A 21,951-nucleotide genomic window follows, 5' to 3' on the forward strand; every position below is an offset into this window, starting at 1 on the left:
CATATTCCACTTTTTTCAGTAAAGTTATTTTAAAATTAAGTATTTGGAAGTATTTGGGTTTTTTTCCTGGAATTGATTCCTTGAATTCTTTTAGGTCCCAGTTCATGTATGGAAGAGAGACAAATCTCTGCGGGGGCAGAGAAAGCACAGGTACGTAGCAAGTGGGTATATGGCAGCAAGCAGACGTCTGCCTGAGCTTCAGCCCACTGTACTCCAGAAGGGAAGCAGCTACTTCTCAGTTTTTTCCTTTGACATAAAGAAAATTCACAGCCGATGTTAAACTCTCTTTGCAACATGAAAGACATCATGAGCCCATCATACCCCAAGGCTCGATTGCAGTTTATTTAATTCTGAGAATAAGTTTATGGTGACCAGCTATCCAGCCACATACAATTCTTGACAGCTACTATTTTCAGCAAATATCCTATATGTAAAAAACATGGTCACTGAGCATTTCATTCTTCTTAGTATAAAGGCTCCAAGTGTGTCAGAAGGTAAAGAGCTGATCAAAGAGACCTGCAGCTCGGGGGGTAAGGACATATTTTAGCCTTGTCTGCTCTAGAGTCATCTTAGTACAGCATGGAGCCCACTCTTGAGATTTAATTCCCTGGGAGCATGTCACAATCTGGTTGAGATTCAGCGCAGCTTGGGCATACAGTAAATTAATGACTGAGGATGCAACCAAGTGCTCAGTGTTGAGACTGGGTCCATGCTCCCACCTTACAGTCACAGCAGAGAGAGAATCTGGGAAGCAGTTCCCAAAGGATTTCAGGCAACTGAGCATTTCTAGTCTTTTTCAGATGCCACCACTAGCTTTCAGCCCACATGCGGTACCATGCTAGGTCAATCCAATGTGAACACAGCATCTCCACATTAGGAGAATTACTGTGAATGATGTCTTCTTCTAAAGCTTACTTACATAACTCTATAAAAATAGTCAATAGTTCAAAAAAGTGCTATCATCAGAAACTTTATGTACAATTGATTGCATACCTTACCGCTGCCAAAGAGATTTTACTTGGAACATAAAAAAGATACCTAATACTACACTGCGCAAAGATAGACTTCAAATGAGGGGTGACTATTTTTTCCAAAACTAGAGCTGCAGGTGCTAGTTATAAAACTGCAGCCTTCACTGTAAAACTTGAATCTCTTAATAGAAAATACAAGACACATTCATAAAATCCATTTTTTATTTTGATAAAATCCTTATAAATATCAAAGCACTGGATCAACTCCACTGTTTTCAATATATAAAAAACATATAAAACTTTTGTTTCTGATATGAAGCAGTAGCCTTATCACTTTCTCCTCTTAGGCAAGCAAACTTTATAACCTTCATGCAGTTTGTAAACATTTTGTTCATGTTCTGCAGCTACTCACATAACAGGGAAACATATCAGATCCAACACTAAGTCTAAAAAAGGGTGTGAAAACACGCAACACACTCCTGCTCTCTCCACGCACACTTTCCAGACATCCTCATTCAGAAAGAACCAGCTTGAGGTCTTTTCAGCTTCATTCTTCTCCCTATGCCAGAAAACAAAAAGTGCCTGCAGGTTTTTCCACCTTGGTTAATACTTGTACCTGCTGCCGCTGCCAAATGTCTTTTATTTCTTCCACGGTCTATTTGTGTTCTTTCCTTCAGAAAACATTCAGAAGGCATTGAGAGGCCTTGCAGCAATAGTGGCTATATTCTGGGAAGGAGAAAACAAAAAAATCCACCTATCTTAAACAAAGCTAAAATATCTATGTCTCTATGTCTAATTTATTCAGTTATAAGAAGGTATATAAGGTCAATCCCGTGTGTTATTTCCCTCATATTTGTCCATCTAAGAACAAAAGATCTGCTGAGGCAAGAGGCACAGTCTATAAAACCTATGAAAAAGCAAATCCATGGAGAGCAGTCGTGGAAGATGAGTTTGTTCAGAAGTACCACAGAGATTGGTGGTAGTCACTGCCCATGAAACCTCTAGCTGCCTTTTTCAGGTATCACTGGTTTTCACTTGTAGTTCTCAGAGTCTGAGGGTAAATCTAATCCTATACTAAGCTACAGCCTATGGCAAGTTCATTAAAAATAATAAAAATAAATTTGGCATAAAACAAACAATTATATTCAGATAACAAAAGCTCTTGAGAGAAACACAGGCTCAAGTCAATTCATACAGACGGACATTTCAACACATTGCTATTGAGGGCTGATCTTTTATTAGATATTGACTTGATTCTGATTTCTTTGGCTTGCTCTAAATGCTATCTTTGGTCTTGGAATGTAAGTGCAACCACCCAAGTTCAGCGATGACAGCAGAGCTTCAGCCAGTGCCTAGGAGACATGACATACCGGCGTAGTGCTGTGCTCCGCTGCAAGATGTGAGGTATGTGTCTCACACTGCAGCGTGCCACGTGTCTGGTACGAAAGAGTCTGGAGCACCAGCTACCCCTGCCTCCTGATTTTAAGTGGTAGGAGTCAGATGCTACATGGATATAGCATTACAGTTCCTTATTGTTCACCAAATGCAACAGACTGAGTTTAGGTATGAACGAACAGTTCCCTCTATGCCCTTGCAGTTTTCAGGTTTCAGAACAATTTCATCAGTATATGTGGTAGAATTCAGGAATACATAATCTACCTGACATGATCCCACAATATACAAAATCCTTACTATTTGCTTTTTTAAAAAAATTCAATCAGTACCTCATTACTGCTGCAAAGCAGTCAGAGCAACAGGATCATATAAATATCTGTTTTACTTAAATGCTGTTAGTCATTACTGCTTTTTGTAGGAAGGTAAGCGTGGTATTGCAGAAGTCAGCAATGAAACTATATCAGCCTTGAAATATTGTTTTCTTGAGAATTACACTGTGAAGTCTTATATAGAATCTAAATGTTATGATGTCAGAGACCAGAAGAATAATCCCAGAAGATCCTTTACTGCCATTAATATCAGGAATCCTGTTCAGTAATTTAGCGGCAAATTCTGGACAACTCCTTCACCACATCTGACCCTTACGATTAGCACTGCCCTCTGTGCCTGCAACGCTAATGCCTCAATGCTGCCAAACCAACGCACTCAAACATAGTCAGACCTGTTAACATCGATGAACCTGCAATAACTCAGGACATAATTGTCTGTGAGAAATGACTGCATAGTAACCAATAATAAAACAACACCTATTTGTTACAACAACTCATAAGAAAAAAATCACAAAGTATATTAACTATTAAAATTAATTCAGCCTTTGGTTTCAGAGGGAGACTACTCTGGCTTTACTCCTTTAATTCCTTCTGACTTCTCGTCCCTTTAAAGGCTGGGGAGGCCGGTAGTTTCTCAGCAAGCAGCAGGCAACCTCATCCTCAGCAGTGCTCAGGAGGCTTCGGAATTTGGCTAGCTGCAATCAAGAGAGACATAAGGTTCAGCAGAAAACCCTCATGCTTATACTAATGAAAAAACATGTAGTAAATATTAAAGATACTTGCCGCCTTTTATCCACCAGGAAGAACGGAACTGTATTTTTCTATGGCATGTGGGGAATGGCAATTCCACCATTTCTGTCCTTGCAAATTAAAAACGACGACTACCAAGAAAATCTCCCAAAATACGCGTCAGAATGAAACTGCGCATAAGAATTATTTGTTTCCTGTATTCACACTTTGTCTTCCACAATCTGATCTAAACCGAAGTTTTCTATATTCTTTAGTTTGATTTTACAGTTTGGAGACTCAGAATGTTTGGTGCCAAAAATTAGATTTCTTATGTGCACCTGTGTACATCTTCTTGTTCAGAGTATATTCACAATTAACCTGGAATAATAGCTGTGGCACTATAGAAAGCTCCTGTAATTAGCACTTTTGATATATTAAACATGTACTCAAACCAGGAGAGATTCAAAACTTTTCCCTTGTGGAGACACAGAACAGGCAGTTATTCATACCTCAGCGTAAGCTTCTCTGCTTAAGCTGATCTCAGCAGAAACCCAGATCAGCGCTCCATGTTTAATCTCAGGAAACTGGAGTCTGTATTCTGACCTGAAGTTTAGTATTTTGTCTAATTTCTAATATTTCCAATATTTACTATTTCTATATACCACCTTACTTCCCTTCTTGATTACCAAGTGTAGGACAGTACAAAAATAATTTCATTATAATAGAGCATTTAGTTATATGGAAGATTGCATCTTAATTGCATTAAAAGTAAAAAAAAAAAAAAAAGTCAATACTATCTTACTCCACCCCATTCTAAAGCTAACATTTGTAATTCAGGCTCCCTGTGAGTTTCTAAAAACGTAAAATTTATTTTTAGTTTCTTTCAACCTGAAAAGTGCACCAAAAAGTAGGTAATAAACTGTAAAGCCCCAAAGAAACACAAACTTGAGGAATAAAATTAAATGGCAAAAGAATATCAGTCATGGTGATGACTGATCAATCACAATAGTGGACATTACTAGAAACAAACACTTTTAACTATATGCATGCTTATATTTATAAGAATATAGCACATTTATACTTTAATACAGAAGATATAGCTACAGTCTATGAAAAATAACTAGTAAAGAATCACTGTACTTGGCACCGTTTCCGACACTGTGTCCTCTGAACCTGTTACACATGGGTGTTTTTATACAGTATATCACATTTTAGAATATATCAACTATAGATTAGCCCAAATAAGAACCTTTTAACCCGAGCAGTGACTTGTCTTTGGGAAGTTCATATCTTAACGCAAATTTTCAATCCCAGACCCATACACACTGCAGTGAGTCTTACAGTCAGATTGAGGGGAGTGGAGAAGACAGACAGATGAGAAAAATGGATGCACTGAGCAAATATATGACTTCAAATCAGTTACAAACAGAATTTGAGATCTCCTGACTAACAAGCATCCCATTCAGTGGACTGTGTTAACATTTTGTGCAAAGACTGAAGTCACCATTTCTAGTGAACATGTGACATAGGGTGTTGAATTTTCTGAGGTATTTGTAATGTTGACCATGGATGAGACAAATGCTGTGGTACAAAAATATTATGGTTCACAGTGTGCCCAGAATATTGATAACATATTGCAGGTGATGTACTTAACATCCAATATTAGAAGCTATAATCTGACATACTTCAGCGTCTCCAGTGGGAAAATCTCCTTATACTTAAGATGATCAGCCCACTGGGTGTCACTGTTGCAACATTAATATATAGCATGAAGCTTAATTTAACAAGAAATGTAAGCAGCCTCTTTTATGTGGTATCACACTTTCCCTAAGATAGCCTAATATAAAAACCAACTTATTACAATTGTATTTGCTTTTCATAATTCTAGTAAATTCACCAAGGTTTACATATCTGGAATGCAAGAAGAAATTTACTATTGATCTGCCAAATAAAAATGTCAGAGAAGAGGTTTGAGCAGGATGCGCAAATCACTGAATCGAGTGGAATTCTAGAATTTCTTAGCATCATCAGAAACCTTTTTTTCTGTAAGTTCCTTGTGGGTTATTTTTGATTGTTAATTTTTAGAGTATGCAGATTCTTTTTTAAAAAATGGATAATAAATAGCTGCAACAAGAAGTCATGATAAATGATAGATACATTTTGCCCTTTGAAAATTTGATAAGGGATGCAATGTCAAGGTCTGCAAAAGAATATGGTTTTGGGTGGCATTTACAATTTGAAGTCTTACAAAAGCAACATTTCTATAGCAGTGAAAAATCAAAAAATACCTGTTCAGAACAAACACTTATGGGCTCTCTCAGAACAATCCAGATGACACTTTCAAGAAGAGGTGGAACAGTGAGAGAGCCAAAGTAAGTCCAGTAGTCCAGGGACTTGGGGAGCAGACAGCTAGGATCGAAGTTTGTGAATAGTGCTCTTTTACCCTGGAAAATTACAAAAAAAAAAAAAGCTCATTGTGGTTCTAGATTAAATATATTTAGAAAATTATTTCTTATACAAAGCTAAAAAAAAAAAAAAAGAAAAAACAGTGCAATATTATTTAAAAGCAAGAGGCCAAGATAAATCACTCCAAAGGAGGCAGAGCTTGTTCCACTATGGAGCGGGCTGGCAGCATCCTGGATGATCACAGCAGGTGACCCAATGCCCTTCTGATGTGGCCTTACCTCTCTGACAGCTTTGCTGCTGCTATCCTGGATGCCAGCAGGACACCACCAAAGGCATCATGTTAGCATAGGCTCCCCATAGTTACAAATGACCATGGGATGGAGGTTGGAGGGAGAGGTGAGAAGACGTTAGACTGTCAATGTGGTCTGTATGGGGCTGGGGGAGTAACCCCACAGGTTACTGCCACCTGCTCCCCTTCCCATTCACCCCTCCCAGGCCCATGGGTTACTACTTCTCCCTGTTCAGGCTACCAGGCCAGAGATGCCTGTATGAAACATGATGCTGGCTGATTGCTCTCACACATTCAAAGGCTTATTTCTCACCCTGTACCTCAGCAAAACAGGGGAGGAAACTTTTCCCTTCTCTTTTTCACAGCTTTCCATAAAGTATGGTCTTCTCCTTTTAATATTCTCATAGCAATAGATTTGTCAGAGGTTAGGCTCTGTGAGGAATAGCTTTTTCCTCTGATCTCTTATTGTATAAAAATTATTCTTTGTCTCCTTCGTTTTTAACTTTCCTAACAAGGATGCTCCTAAACTGCCCCAATTCAGAGTTAGATATGGATAGCTATGAAACTAGGACTGGGGAACATGAAGGTGAAGGAAGTAGCAGCCAGGTTACAAAAAAAACCAAAACAACAAAAACAACGACCAGTATTAGTATTCTTTTAGAAGCATTCGTTCACCTTGATTCTGATGGTGTCCAAGCGGTCAGTAATCTTCTTCAGCTGAGGGTTGCATTCACCAATCTATTAACACCAGAGAGAAGAAAGAAATACTTGAGTTCCAGAGAAAAATAGCAAAAATTAATGATCAAAAAGCAAATGCATACTCAAACTATTTTATATACCTCTACTTAAGTGACTGTGAGATCTGGTGGGTTTTGTGAGTACAAGCCTATGACTTAGAAATAGTCCTTAGAAATAGTACTGGTCGTAAAGAAGATCCACTCCCTTGCTGACAGTATTTATTCTGGCTACTCATAGTAATTATTTCAGCTACAAAAGACCCACAAACTTTACCCTGCAGGGGAATAAAAGCAAGTTATTTTTCATGTTTTGTATGCAGGATATTAAAAGTTTCAGGCTTACATCTGAAATTTAAATTGTTTATAACAGTGAAAACATCATTTTTATGTATCCCAAGCAGAATTTCTGTGCTAAAAAATCCAGTGAAACTTTCCTTAAATCATCATAATGTAAACTGGAAAGACAGAACTACTGTAGCAGTTCATTGCAATTGCTGCATGTAATGGCTCACTGACTGCGCCTGCGCCAGCACTAGCTGTGCCCGGGAAGCTGTGGCAGCCAGGCAGAAACCACAGATTTGACCAAAGCCCTATCCTTTGTCATGGATTGTGTGAATTCTCCGTCTTCTTCTTCATACAGAAGTCAATGAAGCTGTTGCAAGAGTTGAGTTTCATCTTAGAATTGGTGCAGGAGACAAAGAGGTATATAACAATTACAAGCGAATTCTTCAGATTCTGGGTTTTCCTTTTTCATTTTTCAGAAGAAACTATCAGCTCAGAAACAAACTGTTAAAGAAGCATTCGAAACAAATCAGATCGCCCTTGTTAGTCAAGCACAAGTTATCAGGATCCATATAGAGGCAGCTGAATTAAGTTCCACATCTTATGTTGTACAGGAGTGCAGACTATGCAAACTGAAGAGCCTCACTGTCTTGAAAATCTATTAATCTGGTATTTTTAACCTTTAAGCAAGCACAGCTTTCTATACTGGAAAGTAAACAATATGAAGGAAATAGTATAATTTAATGCCCACATAAAATAATTATCTCTTTAGCAATAATTATACCAACTATAAAGGGTAGCTACAAAGAAGATGGAGACTCCCTTTTTACAAGGAGGCACATGGTGAGGGCAAGGGGTAACGGGTACAAGTTACTCCCAGGGAGATTCCGATTGGACACGAGAGGAAAATTTTTCATAATGAGAACCGTCAATCATTGGAATAATCTCCCCAGGGAAGTGGTTGACTCCACTATGCTGAACACATTTAAGACTCAGCTGGACAGGGTGCTGGGCCATCTTGTCTAGACTGTGCAAATTCTTGCCTAGAAAGGTTGGACCAGATGATCCTTGAGGTGCCTTCCAACCTGGTATTCTATGATTCTATGATGATTCAGCTATCATCATTATCCCTTTGGGCTCATAATGCAGGTTTATTAGGAGGGCTGAGACATTTTTTTCTTACCTTCAGAAATACTGCCATGACTGCTAATCCATCTGACTGACGAGCTGCCTCAACAAAACTGGAATACTTTTCTGAGTTCCAGTGGACCACATGAAGCTGAAAAGCAAGAGACACAGACAGCATCAACTCCCGCTGAACTCAAATAGTCACAAACTAATACTACAACTTTACTGGTTTTCATACTCTACTTTGCTCTCTTGTATTCAGAGCCATTCAGTTTTCTAACTGCAATTATTTTTTGAAATGCGTAAATATATAGTTCAGACAAATGGCAAAAAGCATTTCCAGTGGCTGGGATTATTCAAAATTTGGCAGCAATCCGCACACTACAGTGCCTGGCAAACTGCTGTTGGGTCCCCAGATTTTGAACAGAGAAGCTAAGAGAAGATATCCCATGGTTATATAACTAAAGCTTTTAAATCCATTTTTAGTACAGCTGATTTTAAAAACTGATTGAAAATCATGAGAATGTTATTAGTTGCTCCTTTTTTTCCTTAATCAAGCTTTCAGTAACATTAATCAGCCACATCAGCTAGAAAACAGGCAGAGGAACACACATTAAACTTGCACTGACCCCTTTTCCCTTGTTTAGTTTAAGCTGAACATCAAAATTTCATTTTTGATACTTTCCAAATGTCACTTTCTATGATTACCAGTAGTTAGGCACTTAGAAGCAGCTTGATTATCTCAGGTTTGAGCATTTGCATTTCCAACATGCACTTTTCTGGAACTGTCCTGTGGTAGTTCCTTAAGCATCTTAAAGACACCAGCTAGCCAGGTGGGGAAAGGAAAAGCCTGTGATGTCTACCCCCATACCACCTCAGTCCCTCCTGCTAAGCCAGGTTTTCTAAATCCTGGCCACGCTCCACAGCAGGAGCTCCTGGTTCCCGGGAAGCGCCAGGACATCCCAGCCTTGAGCAATGGTCCAACTGCCAAACTGGAGAGAGCACAAACACACACTGCTTAAGACTAAGTACTTCGCAAACATTAATTACTCTCACAAGTCCTCAGCGGATTAGTAAATCTTACTACCCATAGTTTTTAGGTAAGAAAAGAGAGGCTCAGAAGCAGGGCGTGGGATTGGCTTTTCTAAAATTGGTGACCATCTTTTCAGACTTTCAACTTTACTCTCTAGGAGTGCTGAAAAGCAGCTCCACTGAATGACTTAAACTGGGATGAACCCTCGAAAAAAAAGGCTTGCTTTTGGAATACAGCACTTCAAGACCTCTAAAGTAAGAGCAATTTAGGAAAGCTGGAACTTGCTTTAAAGGCTTTTTATGGGAAGCAACATTGCTGCATGGTTGAAATAAGGATCTAGGAGTGTGAAGATTTTGACTCTAAATCTGAATCCTTGCATAACCTCTATGAGTTTTAATTTTCCAAATCTGTAAAACAGAGGCGTTACTTGGTGTTACAGGGTAATATTAATGTTTGTTAAGCACTTGGACTCTAAAGTGCTGAAAATGACTTCCAGCAAGTAAGGAATCCCACTGAAATCAGTAATAATACATGTATGCTCACGATGAAACACATGCTGGCTCACAGCTTCAGAGATCCTTGAAGGAAAGTTGCTAAAAATATTATAAATTAAACAGGGAGGAGAACACCGTCCACTAAACCATTCTCAGGTGCATTAGTATCCTGGAGCTCAATAGTGCCTGCACCGCTCAGTATTATAAGTTCACAAAAGCTACATGTAACAACTTTTAAACAATTGCATTTTTACATACACAAAAAGGAAACAGATACTCTCCATCAGAATTGACTTTTATTGTGGATTTTAAAAAAAGAAAAAAACCAACAAAGAACAAAAACCAAAATTCCTGCAACTAAATAAAGCCCACTCCCACTCCCTCATAGCTTTGGCAAAAAAAAAACCCCAAACCAACCCCCCTAAAAACCAAAACCCCCAAACAAACAGAGCTATGAAACACTTTTGGGTACAGCCCCATTCTCAACGGCTTGTGACTTCTCTTTAAGGAATATATCCCGTCTTACCACCGCTCTGTCACTGCAGCTTGTGAAGAGACCTTGATCAGACCATACGTTGTCACAAAGAATGGAGGCATGGATCCCTTCTGCTTCCCGGTGGGATTAGGGGGCTGAACCTTGCAGTCGTCTTTACCTGTACACCACTTCTTTCTTCAACTCAGTTGATGCTTTTTCTTGAAATCTTACACATCTTCCTTACGAAGGTGAGCACTGAAACCATCTTCATGTCTCCTTCTGAGGTATTTTCTTTTGTGTGAACAGTGCTCAGAAGCCTTGATCTTAATTCTGGGTTTCTTATCCCAAAGCCAAAGTGACATCTAGAGAGCTTCTTGTGGAGGGTTACCCGACCAACAGGTAACGGAAAGGTTTTTAGACTGGCTAGAAATTCAGAGATATTTTCTCCTTCCATTTGGTTTCTTAGATGGGAAACATATATATATTTTCTCAGCTAGAAATTTGGTTTTGGTACTTAATGGTTTTAAAGCACCTCTATTAATTCTTTATATTCCATCTCACCTGGTTCCTGTGGAAAACATAAGCCTTTAAACACTGCAAATGTCACTTTTCCCCATTAGTCTTAGAAAACTGATTTTGTTTCTGACCACTATCTCTTATAGCATTTCCAGTAACATCTGATCACACCACTGTGCATACATTTAATTTTTTTTCTTCTTTAGTATTATGTATTTCATTTGTCCATTACCATTTATTTTTATACTTTTTACTTCTTTTTAACCCCAGAAAACTCTTCCACTGTCTGAACTATGTGTTGTTAAGGATCTCAGTCTCATCAACATACTCCACGTTACTTCCATTTGCAAAGAGGAATCGGATACTGAATACTTTGTACTGTAGACTACTCAAACGCACCAAAGGAGCCAGAGCAGGAGTGAACTCTCCGTGCCAGAGCAGACGGTGCATTTCTCCCTGTGGCACGCTGCCTCCACTGAAACGCAGTACCTCCACAGACAGCAGGCACCCCACAGATATTAAGATGCGGTTCTCAAAGTCATAACCATCACATTGCTAAATGCACCCCAAAATGCAACACTCCTAAATCTTGCATAAACTTTACATTGCACTGGCCCCAAACCAAATAATTCTGTGGTTTGTAACTGAAGCTGACTTTGAAAATATTCTCCAAGGAAGAGACAGTGAAAGACAAAGTTTAAAATAACTCTTGAACATTAAATCTTGCTCTTATCAAGCTCTTGTCTTCTGTACTCCTTTTTTAATCCTCTCCAAAGCTTTCAAATAGGTTCTCCTTTGAGAAAGGCCCAAACATGCAACACTTCAGGAAGACTGCTTGTCTTTTGATAAAATGGGGGGAGAATGAAAAGCGGGCAGAGGAGGGGCAACATCATTCTTACAACAGAAAACTAGTCACAAGCTTAGAGGTACAGATGACTCCATGTAAAGCCTTACCTCTGCCGCATACTTCATCCCATCCACTGCGTGCTCGGAGCCGGCTTCGTCGTTGGACCCCCAATGGAAGTGAATCTGGCGCAGCCTGTAGGTCCCGCTGAGCGGCCCCCCGGTCAGCACTGGAAACCCAAGCAGAGGGAAAGGCTTCACTGCAGGAACGGGAGTTGCCACCCTCATCCTCTAACCTCACACCAGACTTCAGTCTTCAGACAGTCCCCTACTCCTTCTCAAAAGCTGTCTCAGATGGCTTCCCATTTCTTTGAAGTACTACAGAAACCCTCACTTGTCCAGGATATGACTTTCAAAATTGCCTTTATATGTAGACTAGTGGGTTATGGTCCACTAAAAGGTATGTTGTTATCACCAGGTTTGTCTTGCTATGGGCTGGATATTTCTCAGAAGATGGTTTGCAAGTGGTTTCCTCTCTTGAATGTATTTAAAAGAATCACTGAGAAATTAAGCTTAAAATACCAGTTTTATGAATAAAGGGGATGATCAGAAAAATATAATGTTAACAGAATTTCTTCTCCTCTTTGAAATTTGGGGGAAAGTAGGTGGAGCTTAAAACAATTTTCAAGGCTCTTTCCTTCATTTGCAACTAGATCCAGCTACATCAGATTGAAGTCTGAGAAAAAGGAGCATATATTAACATAAATAAAATGAAGCCAACACTACATATGCAGTGTACTACTGCAATATTACTGACACTTAACTAGCTATTTATTTCAACTTAACACGCATATGGGTGGGCTTTTCATTGTTTTGCTTTTGCAAGTGCTCATCTTTTGCTAATCAGAGTTGGAACCAAAACATCTCTGCACAGAGACTTGAATGTGAATCACATTCAGAAAGATTCCTTATTCACCATAAAACAAATCACCCCACTCTCCTTGCTCCATATCGCCTCTGAGGGTTTGGGAATTAGTCCGAGCTGGTTTACTGGCTCATTATAGAGATTTTAAGGGGAGAGGATGGAAGCTTTAACCAGATGGCTTTTAAATTAAGAGCACCAGGGAGACCAATAATCATTTTTTGTGTCTTCTAGGTTTAGTCCAAAACCTAAACTTTGTTAGGAACAAAATACCACCAAATAAAGATAAAAGAAGAATTTCTTAAGTTGCTTATCTGCTAACACAAGTAGCCTGGCTAATGAAAAGGAACTGGAACTGTTTATTTGTGGGGAAAATTATTTGACCTCCTTAAAACTTCAACTCAAAAACATGCTTTTACAGAGCTTATAAACCTAGTGAACAAAGGGGATGGGGAAGTGACGCTCCTAAAACAAATTCCATCTTTCAAGGACTGAAAACTTGGAGGCAAATGATCCTAGCAATGTGTAAAGATCATTGTTCTAACTGGTTGAGGGAAAACAATTACATAGAAATGCATCAGCATTCAATAAAATATGAAAATTGAATATGAAAATATGAAAAATGGCCTGATGATGCATTTGTACCACATCATACAGTGATGGTAAAACCCTTCCATTTCAACAGCAATTAAGGAAGAGGTTAGTCAGAAGCTATTTAAGGCAAATATCAGTATCTTAAAGTTTGAAAAGAGCTGGAAGAAGAGATCTTTGAAACATCAATAGACCAATTTCAGAGAACGGACCTAATGTGGTACCAAAGCAGATAAACAGAATTACACAAACAGTTACAGACTTGACAGGCCGGTTTCAATGCTGACCAAAGTGAAGAAATAGTTCATATGGAAGTCAGTTAATAATGTATTAAAAGATGCCAATGTATTTAGTACCAATTAATTTGAAATTTTTTTTTTTTTTTTTTTTTTCCTTTCAGAAAACCACCATATGTCAGGAGTGCTTACTTCACAGGGGTGCCCCAGAGGCCAAATTTTGGCCCTAGAAAATTCAGTATTTTTTGATCAATGACCTGAAAGAAAACAAAAACATTACTGATAAAGTTTGTCAGTGACAAATACTAGGGAAAATAGTGAATAACTCAGTTTATGGATACAGAAGGATTTGAATTCTTTGATAAGTAAGGCATGATAATGTAAAATGTAAAGCCGTGTATGGGGACTGAAGAATCTAGTCCTTACACAGAAGATACAGAGTCTCCTGAAGGAGACTGGGGATTACATTTGTTAATTATCTGATCAACATCTGTCAGTGCTTTGCCATGACATGAACTATATCCTTGGATATATGGCCTGAGGAAAGCAGTAAGAAGAGGATCACATTACCACTGCTTTGGTACCATTGTAAGCCTACAGAAATACTATGTCAGGCCCTGTCACTTCACGGATGGAGTTAGAAAGTGGAAGAGGTTCTTGGTGTATTCATATTCATATTTATTATTTAGGAGAAAAAAAAAAAAGAAAAGTTTAAAGGCTGAGTTGATCTAACTCACATCAGAAATAAAGTGTGATTTTGATTTTTTTTAATTGTGAGAGTAATTAACAATTAGAACAACTTACCAAAGGTTGTGGTAGGTTCGTCATCGCTGGAAATTTTGAAATCAAGATTGTATGTTTTTCTAAAAGATGTGCTTTAGTTCACCCACGCCTACTAGGCTTGAAGCAGAGATTAATTCTGGGAAATCCCGTGGCATCTGACACACACGAGGTCAGACCAGATCACTGACGGTCAGCTGATGGCTTTCAGACAACATCCAATGTTGCTTGTATTGACAGGAAATTTAAGAATTAAACTAAGACTGTCTGGGAAAGCAATGTATGATGTTGTCTCCATCTGGGTCTCTCCCTGTTGCTACTACAAGCCAACAGTTCCTCAGGACTAATGAACAGGGTGATCACAAATTAGTCCCCCTCTGGCTTTGACCCTTGTGAATGCACCATATGGGCTTGGATCCTCAGCTAAGCCTCATGCAACCACAAGAGGATTTTATTGCTCATAGAAACTGCACTCCTACAGTTTCAAGGGGAAGTGTGCTAGCTTGCCTACCATCCAAGAGAAGGTTTTAAAGATGAAGGCACTAACATTACCAAGACTGTGCTAAACCAGAGAACTTCTAACTAAGAATTATTGCTTGCAAAAAGGGAAACTACATACTCCTAGAAAAGACTGGGACAATAACACTTTTCAGAGAAGAAAATGGATCACTTGGGATATATTTCATTTGTTCTCTATTGGCTCTTTCCTGACACAAGAAGTCCAAGTATGGATTGTAAAGGGGAAAAATATATATAACCAAACCTGCAGCTAAAGTCAGATAAGAGACTTGAGCGATTCGGTTGGAATGAACCTGTAATGAGACACAAAGGATTCATCTGCAGTGAGAGAGAGCAGCATTTGAAAAATTGTACACAACACTGTTCAAACAGGTGGGCTGGCACTATCTAGCTGGTTGGGGTAGATCAAACCATCCCTGTGAAAAGGGAATCTTATAACTTTCTGAGAAATGCAACCTCGAACTCGTGTCCAAATATGTTCCCGCATTGTATCACGCTGAAAGACAGGGAAGAAAGGAATCTCTCATCCGGAGGACCAAAGCCTTACTGTTTATAAGTTCAAACCTGGCAGTGAGACATGCTCAGGCTGTATGCACTCTACTGAGGAAACGGTGGAAGAAGACACAGTGCAACAGGAAAGGAACAAACCTGATTTGTTGACGGTGTCATCAAACTCAACACTGGTGGAGTGCCCGTTGTTAAGGATGATTTTAGCAGAAGCCGGATCGTAATTGGGATTTAGAGGACGAAGAGAGGGATCATACTTGGTTTCCTCAGTTTTGATGTCAATGGGTGACTGACGGTCTCCATTAGCAACAGGAAAAACCTCCTTCCAGTGGGCAGGCCCTGCAATGCATTGGAAGAGAAGTTTAAATTGATGGCAACACCCTGCTTCATGTGAAAGAAGACTCTCCTTGAATTGTTCTTGTCTGCATCCTTAAAAAGGGTGCATCAGAAAAACACAGATCAAAATATTCAGCTACTTTTGCTGCACCACATTGCACCAGCAGCTCTCAGGGCCCCTTTATCTACCTTGCATGGTGTATCAAACTGTATGTAGCCTTTGGACAAGGCCACATGCAGTAGGTAGCTATTTAATTATTCACAGTTAAGACTCAACAAGACATATCCAAAAAATGCTCATTCAAATCAAGCATCCTGTATCCAACAGGCATTGTGCCCCAATAAATATTCGACATGCCATTTTTGCCTAATATCATGTCTCATTACGTCTTAAAGGATTACCTCTTATGTATCCAAAATCCCTGCTTTAAGTGTTTTTTATACCTTAGTCATTGGCTGCAAAAGACCTGAGAACACATCTTCTACTGACTATGCTGAATGAGATTGGAAGATGTTAAAAAAGATAAAAAGGCTGAGTGGTGTGTGGGCTCTCCTGGGGCCTGATGGCAGTGCCTGTAACCTAAGCATTGCTGCACAACCGATCACCTCCTCCCAACCCATCAACCCTGCAAACCAGCTGTCACAACACAAGAGAGAGTGTCACCCTCTAACCATAAAGTCTACATACACACATGCACACACGTACACATACACACGCACTAGTATAGTGCTGACAAAATCAGCAAAGAACATGAACACTCAGGACAGTGGTGCCTGCACGAGGTTTGGATTTCTACCACCACCTGCTGATAAATGACAGTAGATCTTCCAGACACAGACTGGCACCACCATTTACCAGAGTTAGCCAGAAATTAAAACACTAAAGCAGCTGTTAATCAATACTAGTGATCTCCAATTAACCTTCCTCTCTCCATGCAAGCTAAGCCAGAAGTCAGCTGAAAAGCATTGTCCCTGTAAATCAAAAATATGGATATGAGAAAAATGGCAAATGTCATTCTAAAACAGTAAAAAACCTTCATTGATGAGATGTTAGGTGTCTGTTCTTATCTACTAAACATCAGAGAGTCCTCATAAGAATATATGTGCCACTGTTGAACCATATTTGAATAACAAACAATGCAGAAAGGGGCCATAGAAGAAAAACAGGAACAATAAGTTGCTTGGGGAATATGTTCTATAAGGTAAAGATAGTAAACATGGTTTAGGATGGAAAAGAGGGTAAGGGAAAAGTCAGCAGGGCTAATGATCTTTCAATATTATAAAGAGCATAGCACTTGTTTTTCCTCCAGGCTTATCATGGCTAAGAAGCATAATAAATCAACTAAGAGAGCCTGGATATAAGAAAAACTTAAATATGAGCATCAGAACCTCATCTTGTAAAATCTGCATCACTGGAAATCTCATAACTCCCTATACTGAAGGTAACTGATCTCAGTCTAAAAATCAGCCTGTTGATTTGGGTCTTTCTGGATGGCTTAGCACTTAAATAAACATGATGACAAAAAAGGATTAAAAGGTACTACGCTGTGATTAATAGCCTAACATCAAAAGTTGTCAGACAGTTTTCTCTCCTCAACTTCAATAAAAGTGAATATAGCTCAGAAACTCACAGGTGCTCAAATAACCCAAGCGCCCCAGCAGTAAATCAGGGAGGGAAGCGTCCCACGGCGCCGTGGGGAAGCAGCTTGCACAGCCACCTGGGCAGAGCCTGACTCTCCTCTGAGCAGCACCAAAAAATGGGAGAGGGAAGGAGTAGCTTGTAAAGACCAGCCTAAGAATTAAACCTCAAGTAGAACAAAGGCAAGGGCCTTCAGTCTTGAGTTTGTTAAAAAGTCCTTTTGTTGACGACTTCATTAACTAAACTCATTAAGCAAACTGCTTCTAAGGCAGAAGATAAAAATCCTACTGGTTTGAAATATAAAGCTGTTTAAACTTAATTCTTCTCACTTCACAAATGGTCATCAAAGCTATTCAATATTTTAATTACATACAGTTTAGTATATGATATAATTTTAATTGTGTTTAGATCCTAGTACTTTGTAGTTAGAGATGCAATGCACAATTCTATTATTTGAAGAAGCACCACTCCATCACTTATGCCTAACTAACTGCTGTGATTTAGGATACTTAGAAAAAGATTATTACTACTTAATTTTAATGCTTAGGATATTCCTAATCTGAGGAAAGGCAAGATATATTTATGTGCTTAACTACCTGGTCCTATTGCTCCATCTCAGCAATAACTATAGTTATTGTACAGTAAATAATATGAATGTTTTGCCTTCATAAATAATATGAATGTGCCAAAAAGAGGACCTAAGGCTTTGATTCTGGCATTAGCTAATTATTCAACAATAAACTTCAGTTCTGAAAAGACATTGTACCTGCTTTTGTACTTGTTCTTAGCTTGGGTGACCAAACTCGTCTTTTGCTTTGGTGATTAAACATCTGTCAGTAACACAAGACTGCCAGATATCTGACCTTTCAAAATATACAGGAAAATATCAAGAAACTTCAGCTCAATTTTGTACCACTTGGTTATATCAAGTGGTGTTCCTTACTAGATTATCTACCAGCAGTCTAATACAATTATCATACTCTTGCCACTCTATGAAAGCTGTGGCTCAATTCATTACTATGGACTCCATCCCAAAACAAACTTTGTGTATGACTGTTGGAAAATAAGCTATTACAGTTGGAAGAGATGCTCAAATGCATGTCACACAATCAGATTCAAGCCAGTGGGATCTCCAGGGTGAAAATTTCTTCTGAATTTGGACCTGAATTATATGCCTCCATCTCAACATAACGTACAGTTTAATTTTCTAGATATGTACTTTAAGACATACCCAGAAAAGTGTAACTCAGCGATTCACCTCCCTTCATTTTTTAATTTACTATGGGAATGTGATCAAATACACCCATTTTTGAACTTACGAAATCCCCTCCTGTTGATGGGAAAATGTTCTCGTGCTAGAGGAGATTACCTAGTAGCTCTGAACAATCAAAGCCGTTGTGAGCGAGATTTAGGACAAAAAACTGAACCATCTGCTCTGAAGATTGCATGCCTTTATTTTGGAGACACCGCTGTCACTTTTAGATTAGACTATCGCTACTTGTGGTACCCACCAGCATTGCACACATTCAATTCATGAACCAAATCTCATAAGGAAGGCAGTTACGAGTTTGTCGGGAAATGCAACTCGCTATAGCACCTAACAGCAGTGCTTTTTTACCCAGTTGGAGTTAAAGGTGATGAGTTTCATCAAAAAGCTAGACTGACTTGAAACAAACCTAGCAGAGACATCACAGGATATGGTTCAGTTGCATTGAGCCTCTATACTTGCATAAATAGAGTACGTACGGGTGAAAAAGTGGATTCTTTTTTTGGACGCTTTGCTATTACATGCAGAAAGTTTATTAGTTTAGTATGGTCTGACCTTTGCAGGATCACATCCTCATTTATTCCTAAAGAGAATCCTTTGCCCAGTTTATCATATACAAAGTGCTTAACTTTATAAAGTTAGGTTTGCAAGTAATTTAGTTGCAGATTAGGTTACAATAAGATTAGCTCTAATAAAAACAATTGGAACTTCATAATGGGTAAAATTAAGTGCCATTTTTTAAAGCAGACAGCAAAATTATGTCATTATTCTTAGGGAGAAAAAAATAGTAATAAGGAATTTATATCCCTTTTTATTTATAAAACTCCTCAATGTTATAGTTGTAACTAGACCAAGAGACATTTTTGCAATAAACCACAATACACATAAGTACTTTCCATATATTTTATTAAACAAAGAGTAAACAGAAGGCAATTGATTCTCAATTTGCCTTTTAACTAAGGCAATTCCCCAGTTAACTAAGGGGACTGTTTCTGTGAAGGGGTGAGAACGTATCTCTCTTCACAGGAACCTTGAGCAGCTAAGAAAAGCGTGCATGATGCCACCCTGAAGCCAGTTTTCAAGATCTCAGTATTACACCTCCATACATAAGCACCATCAAAACTGCGAGGCAAGGACGGTGGCAAGAAAGCAAAGGCCAAGGTTTGCATAGACATAAAATAATGCCTCTTTGCATTTCAGAAATGCAGGGGAGAACATTTAATTCTGTGTATACCAGTCAGACCATGTCCTTATACATAGATATACCATATGTGCAGACACGTATGTGTAACATTTGACAGTTTATGCACAGAATGATTTATGTTGCGATTATTATTGCTAAGGGGCAAATGGATTTTCACCCGGTTTAAAAAAAAACAGTGTTTTTATCACTGCAAGTAACAAATGCAGAACTCAGAGTGAACGCAGATGTCTTTCCAACTCTTTATGAAATCAACTTTAATATATGACTACACCAAATTTAATTAATTTCACTTTGTTGCTACCTCCTTAGTTGCAAAAGCTAAACTTAGTCTCAGGGAAACTATTCAGGGCCATGCAGGGCAACAAAACTTTTCGAGAATTAGAGCCATCTCCTGCATCTGCTGTTCAGCAAAACAAGAAACAAAGCCAATAAAATAAATGCATAAAAAGAGAAAAAGCTGAGAAATGAAACTGATGCTAGGGAAGAGCAGTGAACTGTTGGATATCCACGCCTCTCTCCATGAGTCCCCTGGGGGAGGCAGGGGCTGGGGCATGGACTGATGAGGAACTACCCACCCCAGCTGCTGGGGGCTCCAAGAGAGGGGAGAGAGAGAAAGCCAAACTCCACCCCAAATATGTTATCAGCCAGTAAACAGAGTCTTATAGGCACAATGGGGCCTCAAGCAAGGTCCAGGGCCACCCCGATAGAAACTCTGTTGGCCTCCCCTTCCTAGAAGTTGAGAATAGCAAAAGGAGGAGTGATAGGATAAGGGAGGGAGAGTGGGCTTCTTATCTGGACGGTGCAGGTGAAGTCCACAACACTCTCAGAAAACATATGGAGAAACAAATTTGAAAAACAACACCCATTTACGTCTTCAGGGGAGGGGTAGAGTAGACTGCACAACCATAGATAACATGCCTAATCATTGCAACATTGCTGCGATCCACCACCACCCAGTTTTTCAGGAAAAGTATATCCATCCAGAAAAGATTGAACAAAAGGACTGGGTAGAAAGGTAGTACTTGTGCAAACAGTATTCCAAACTCCAAGTAATAACATAAACGAAGCATACTTCTATAGACATTAGTACATACAAATACATAGCTTTCTCCTTTTACTGTCACGGTGTTTTATTTCTCTGTGTATTACAACAGACGACATAAGTGATTCCATTTACTTTATCAGAGCTGACTCCCCAATTTACAAAAGCACTTTCATTTCTACTTGCATGATTTGTGAGCCGGTCTGCATACAGGAGCGGCGTTTGCATGACTTACAATGCAAAACAGAGGAAAGTCTTTAAGCCTGCTGATGAGCACATCTTGGGACTTCAAAGACCGACAAGATTAAGGAAACCATGAAACAAGTGAAATCCAAAAGCATCTCCTCCTAGGTGCATAGTTACACATTCAAATGACCGATTCTAGTACCTAGTATTTCCCACCGCGTAACAGAAGCAGAACATAGCCGGAGTCAGAGAGGCGCTGCCGATACAGCAGCTCTGATCGGTGGGACCGTCTAATAAATACTCGATACGTTCACTCAACTGATTAACTAGACGAGCAAACGAAGTCCCTACAGGGAACGAGACCCACGAATTTTTCCAACTCAGAGCCAACCCCCGACCCGACTCTGGCAGGCGATGCTGCACGCATGAAACACCTCTCTCAGCAGCCAGCCTTGCATCATTTCGAGACAAAAATCTGCTCGGTCTCACGTTGCAAAGCCTCGACAGCATTTCAGCTCATTCGGCTTGCTCGGGAGCTGCCGAAGCCGGCCGCGGGAGGTGCCCTCGGGGCTGCCTCGCTGCCCGCGGCGGGAGCGGCCGCCCCGACCCCCCCGCAAGGAGCACCGCGACCGCGGCCGCCCCTGGCCCCTCGCCCTCCGCCGCCCCCCTACCGTTGTGCTCGTCGTATCCCCAGTGCAGCATGGCTCTGGTCTCCTGCCGGGACGGGACGGGACGGGACGGGATGGGGCTGGTACGGGAGAGGCGACCGCGCCGTCACCGCCGCCCGCTTTGAAGGCGACGGGCGGCGACGCCCCGATGCTCGGGCGCCGATAAGGCGCCTGCAGCGCTCCGCGCCCGCGCAGCCCGGCCCCGGCCCCATCCCCATCCCCATCCCCATCCCCATCCCTATCCCCATCCCTGCCGCTTCTCGCCCCCAGCTCTCCGCCGCCCGGCGTCCCCGCAGCGCCGCGCCGTCGGGGCGGCCCGGGGGCAGCGGCCGGCTGGCAGCCGCGGTGCCACCTTGCAGGGCACCGCTCCAACAGGGTAAAGCTGCTACCCCGCCGTCAGCCGCCTTCCCGCAAGGGCCGTGAGCTG

At 40.2% G+C, this 21,951-nt stretch overlaps 1 protein-coding gene across 2 annotated transcripts; it reads right to left on the reverse strand.

Annotated features, from left to right (window-relative positions):
* Positions 1-1,179: 1,179 nt before the first annotated feature.
* On the reverse strand, positions 1,180-21,680 carry LOC309593367 (carbonic anhydrase 13-like). Of its 2 annotated transcripts, XM_082317757.1 has the most exons (9): positions 21,528-21,680; positions 15,324-15,521; positions 14,920-14,968; positions 14,181-14,206; positions 11,739-11,857; positions 8,322-8,417; positions 6,795-6,857; positions 5,713-5,868; positions 1,180-3,390 (listed from the first exon to the last, which is right to left on the reverse strand). In XM_082317757.1, exons 1-9 carry the CDS (start codon positions 21,556-21,558, stop codon positions 3,277-3,279), a joined length of 852 nt encoding a protein of 283 aa, XP_082173883.1. In that variant the 5' UTR covers positions 21,559-21,680; the 3' UTR covers positions 1,180-3,276. The 2 variants fall into 2 exon arrangements, with proteins under 2 accessions (XP_082173883.1, XP_082173884.1); XM_082317758.1 differs by lacking the exons at positions 14,181-14,206; positions 14,920-14,968 and having other exon boundaries at positions 21,528-21,679.
* Between the last annotated feature and the right edge of the window lie 271 nt (positions 21,681-21,951).

This window comes from Platalea leucorodia (assembly GCF_965183815.1).
Source record: "Platalea leucorodia genome assembly, chromosome: 1".
In the NCBI taxonomy this organism is placed as follows: Eukaryota; Metazoa; Chordata; class Aves; order Pelecaniformes; family Threskiornithidae; genus Platalea; species Platalea leucorodia.

What these genes read in the sequence shown, in the direction of transcription:
- LOC309593367 (XM_082317757.1), bottom strand. Translation starts at nt 21,558, where the DNA reads ATGCTGCACTGGGGATACGACGAGCACAACG. An exon ending in TGACACCGTCAACAAATCAG is followed by an intron (nt 14,969 to 15,323) that starts GTTTGTTCCTTT and finishes GTCTCATTACAG; the next exon opens with GTTCATTCCAACCGAATCGC. An exon ending in CGAACCTACCACAACCTTTG is followed by an intron (nt 11,858 to 14,180) that starts GTAAGTTGTTCT and finishes TTGGGTTTCCAG; the next exon opens with TGCTGACCGGGGGGCCGCTC.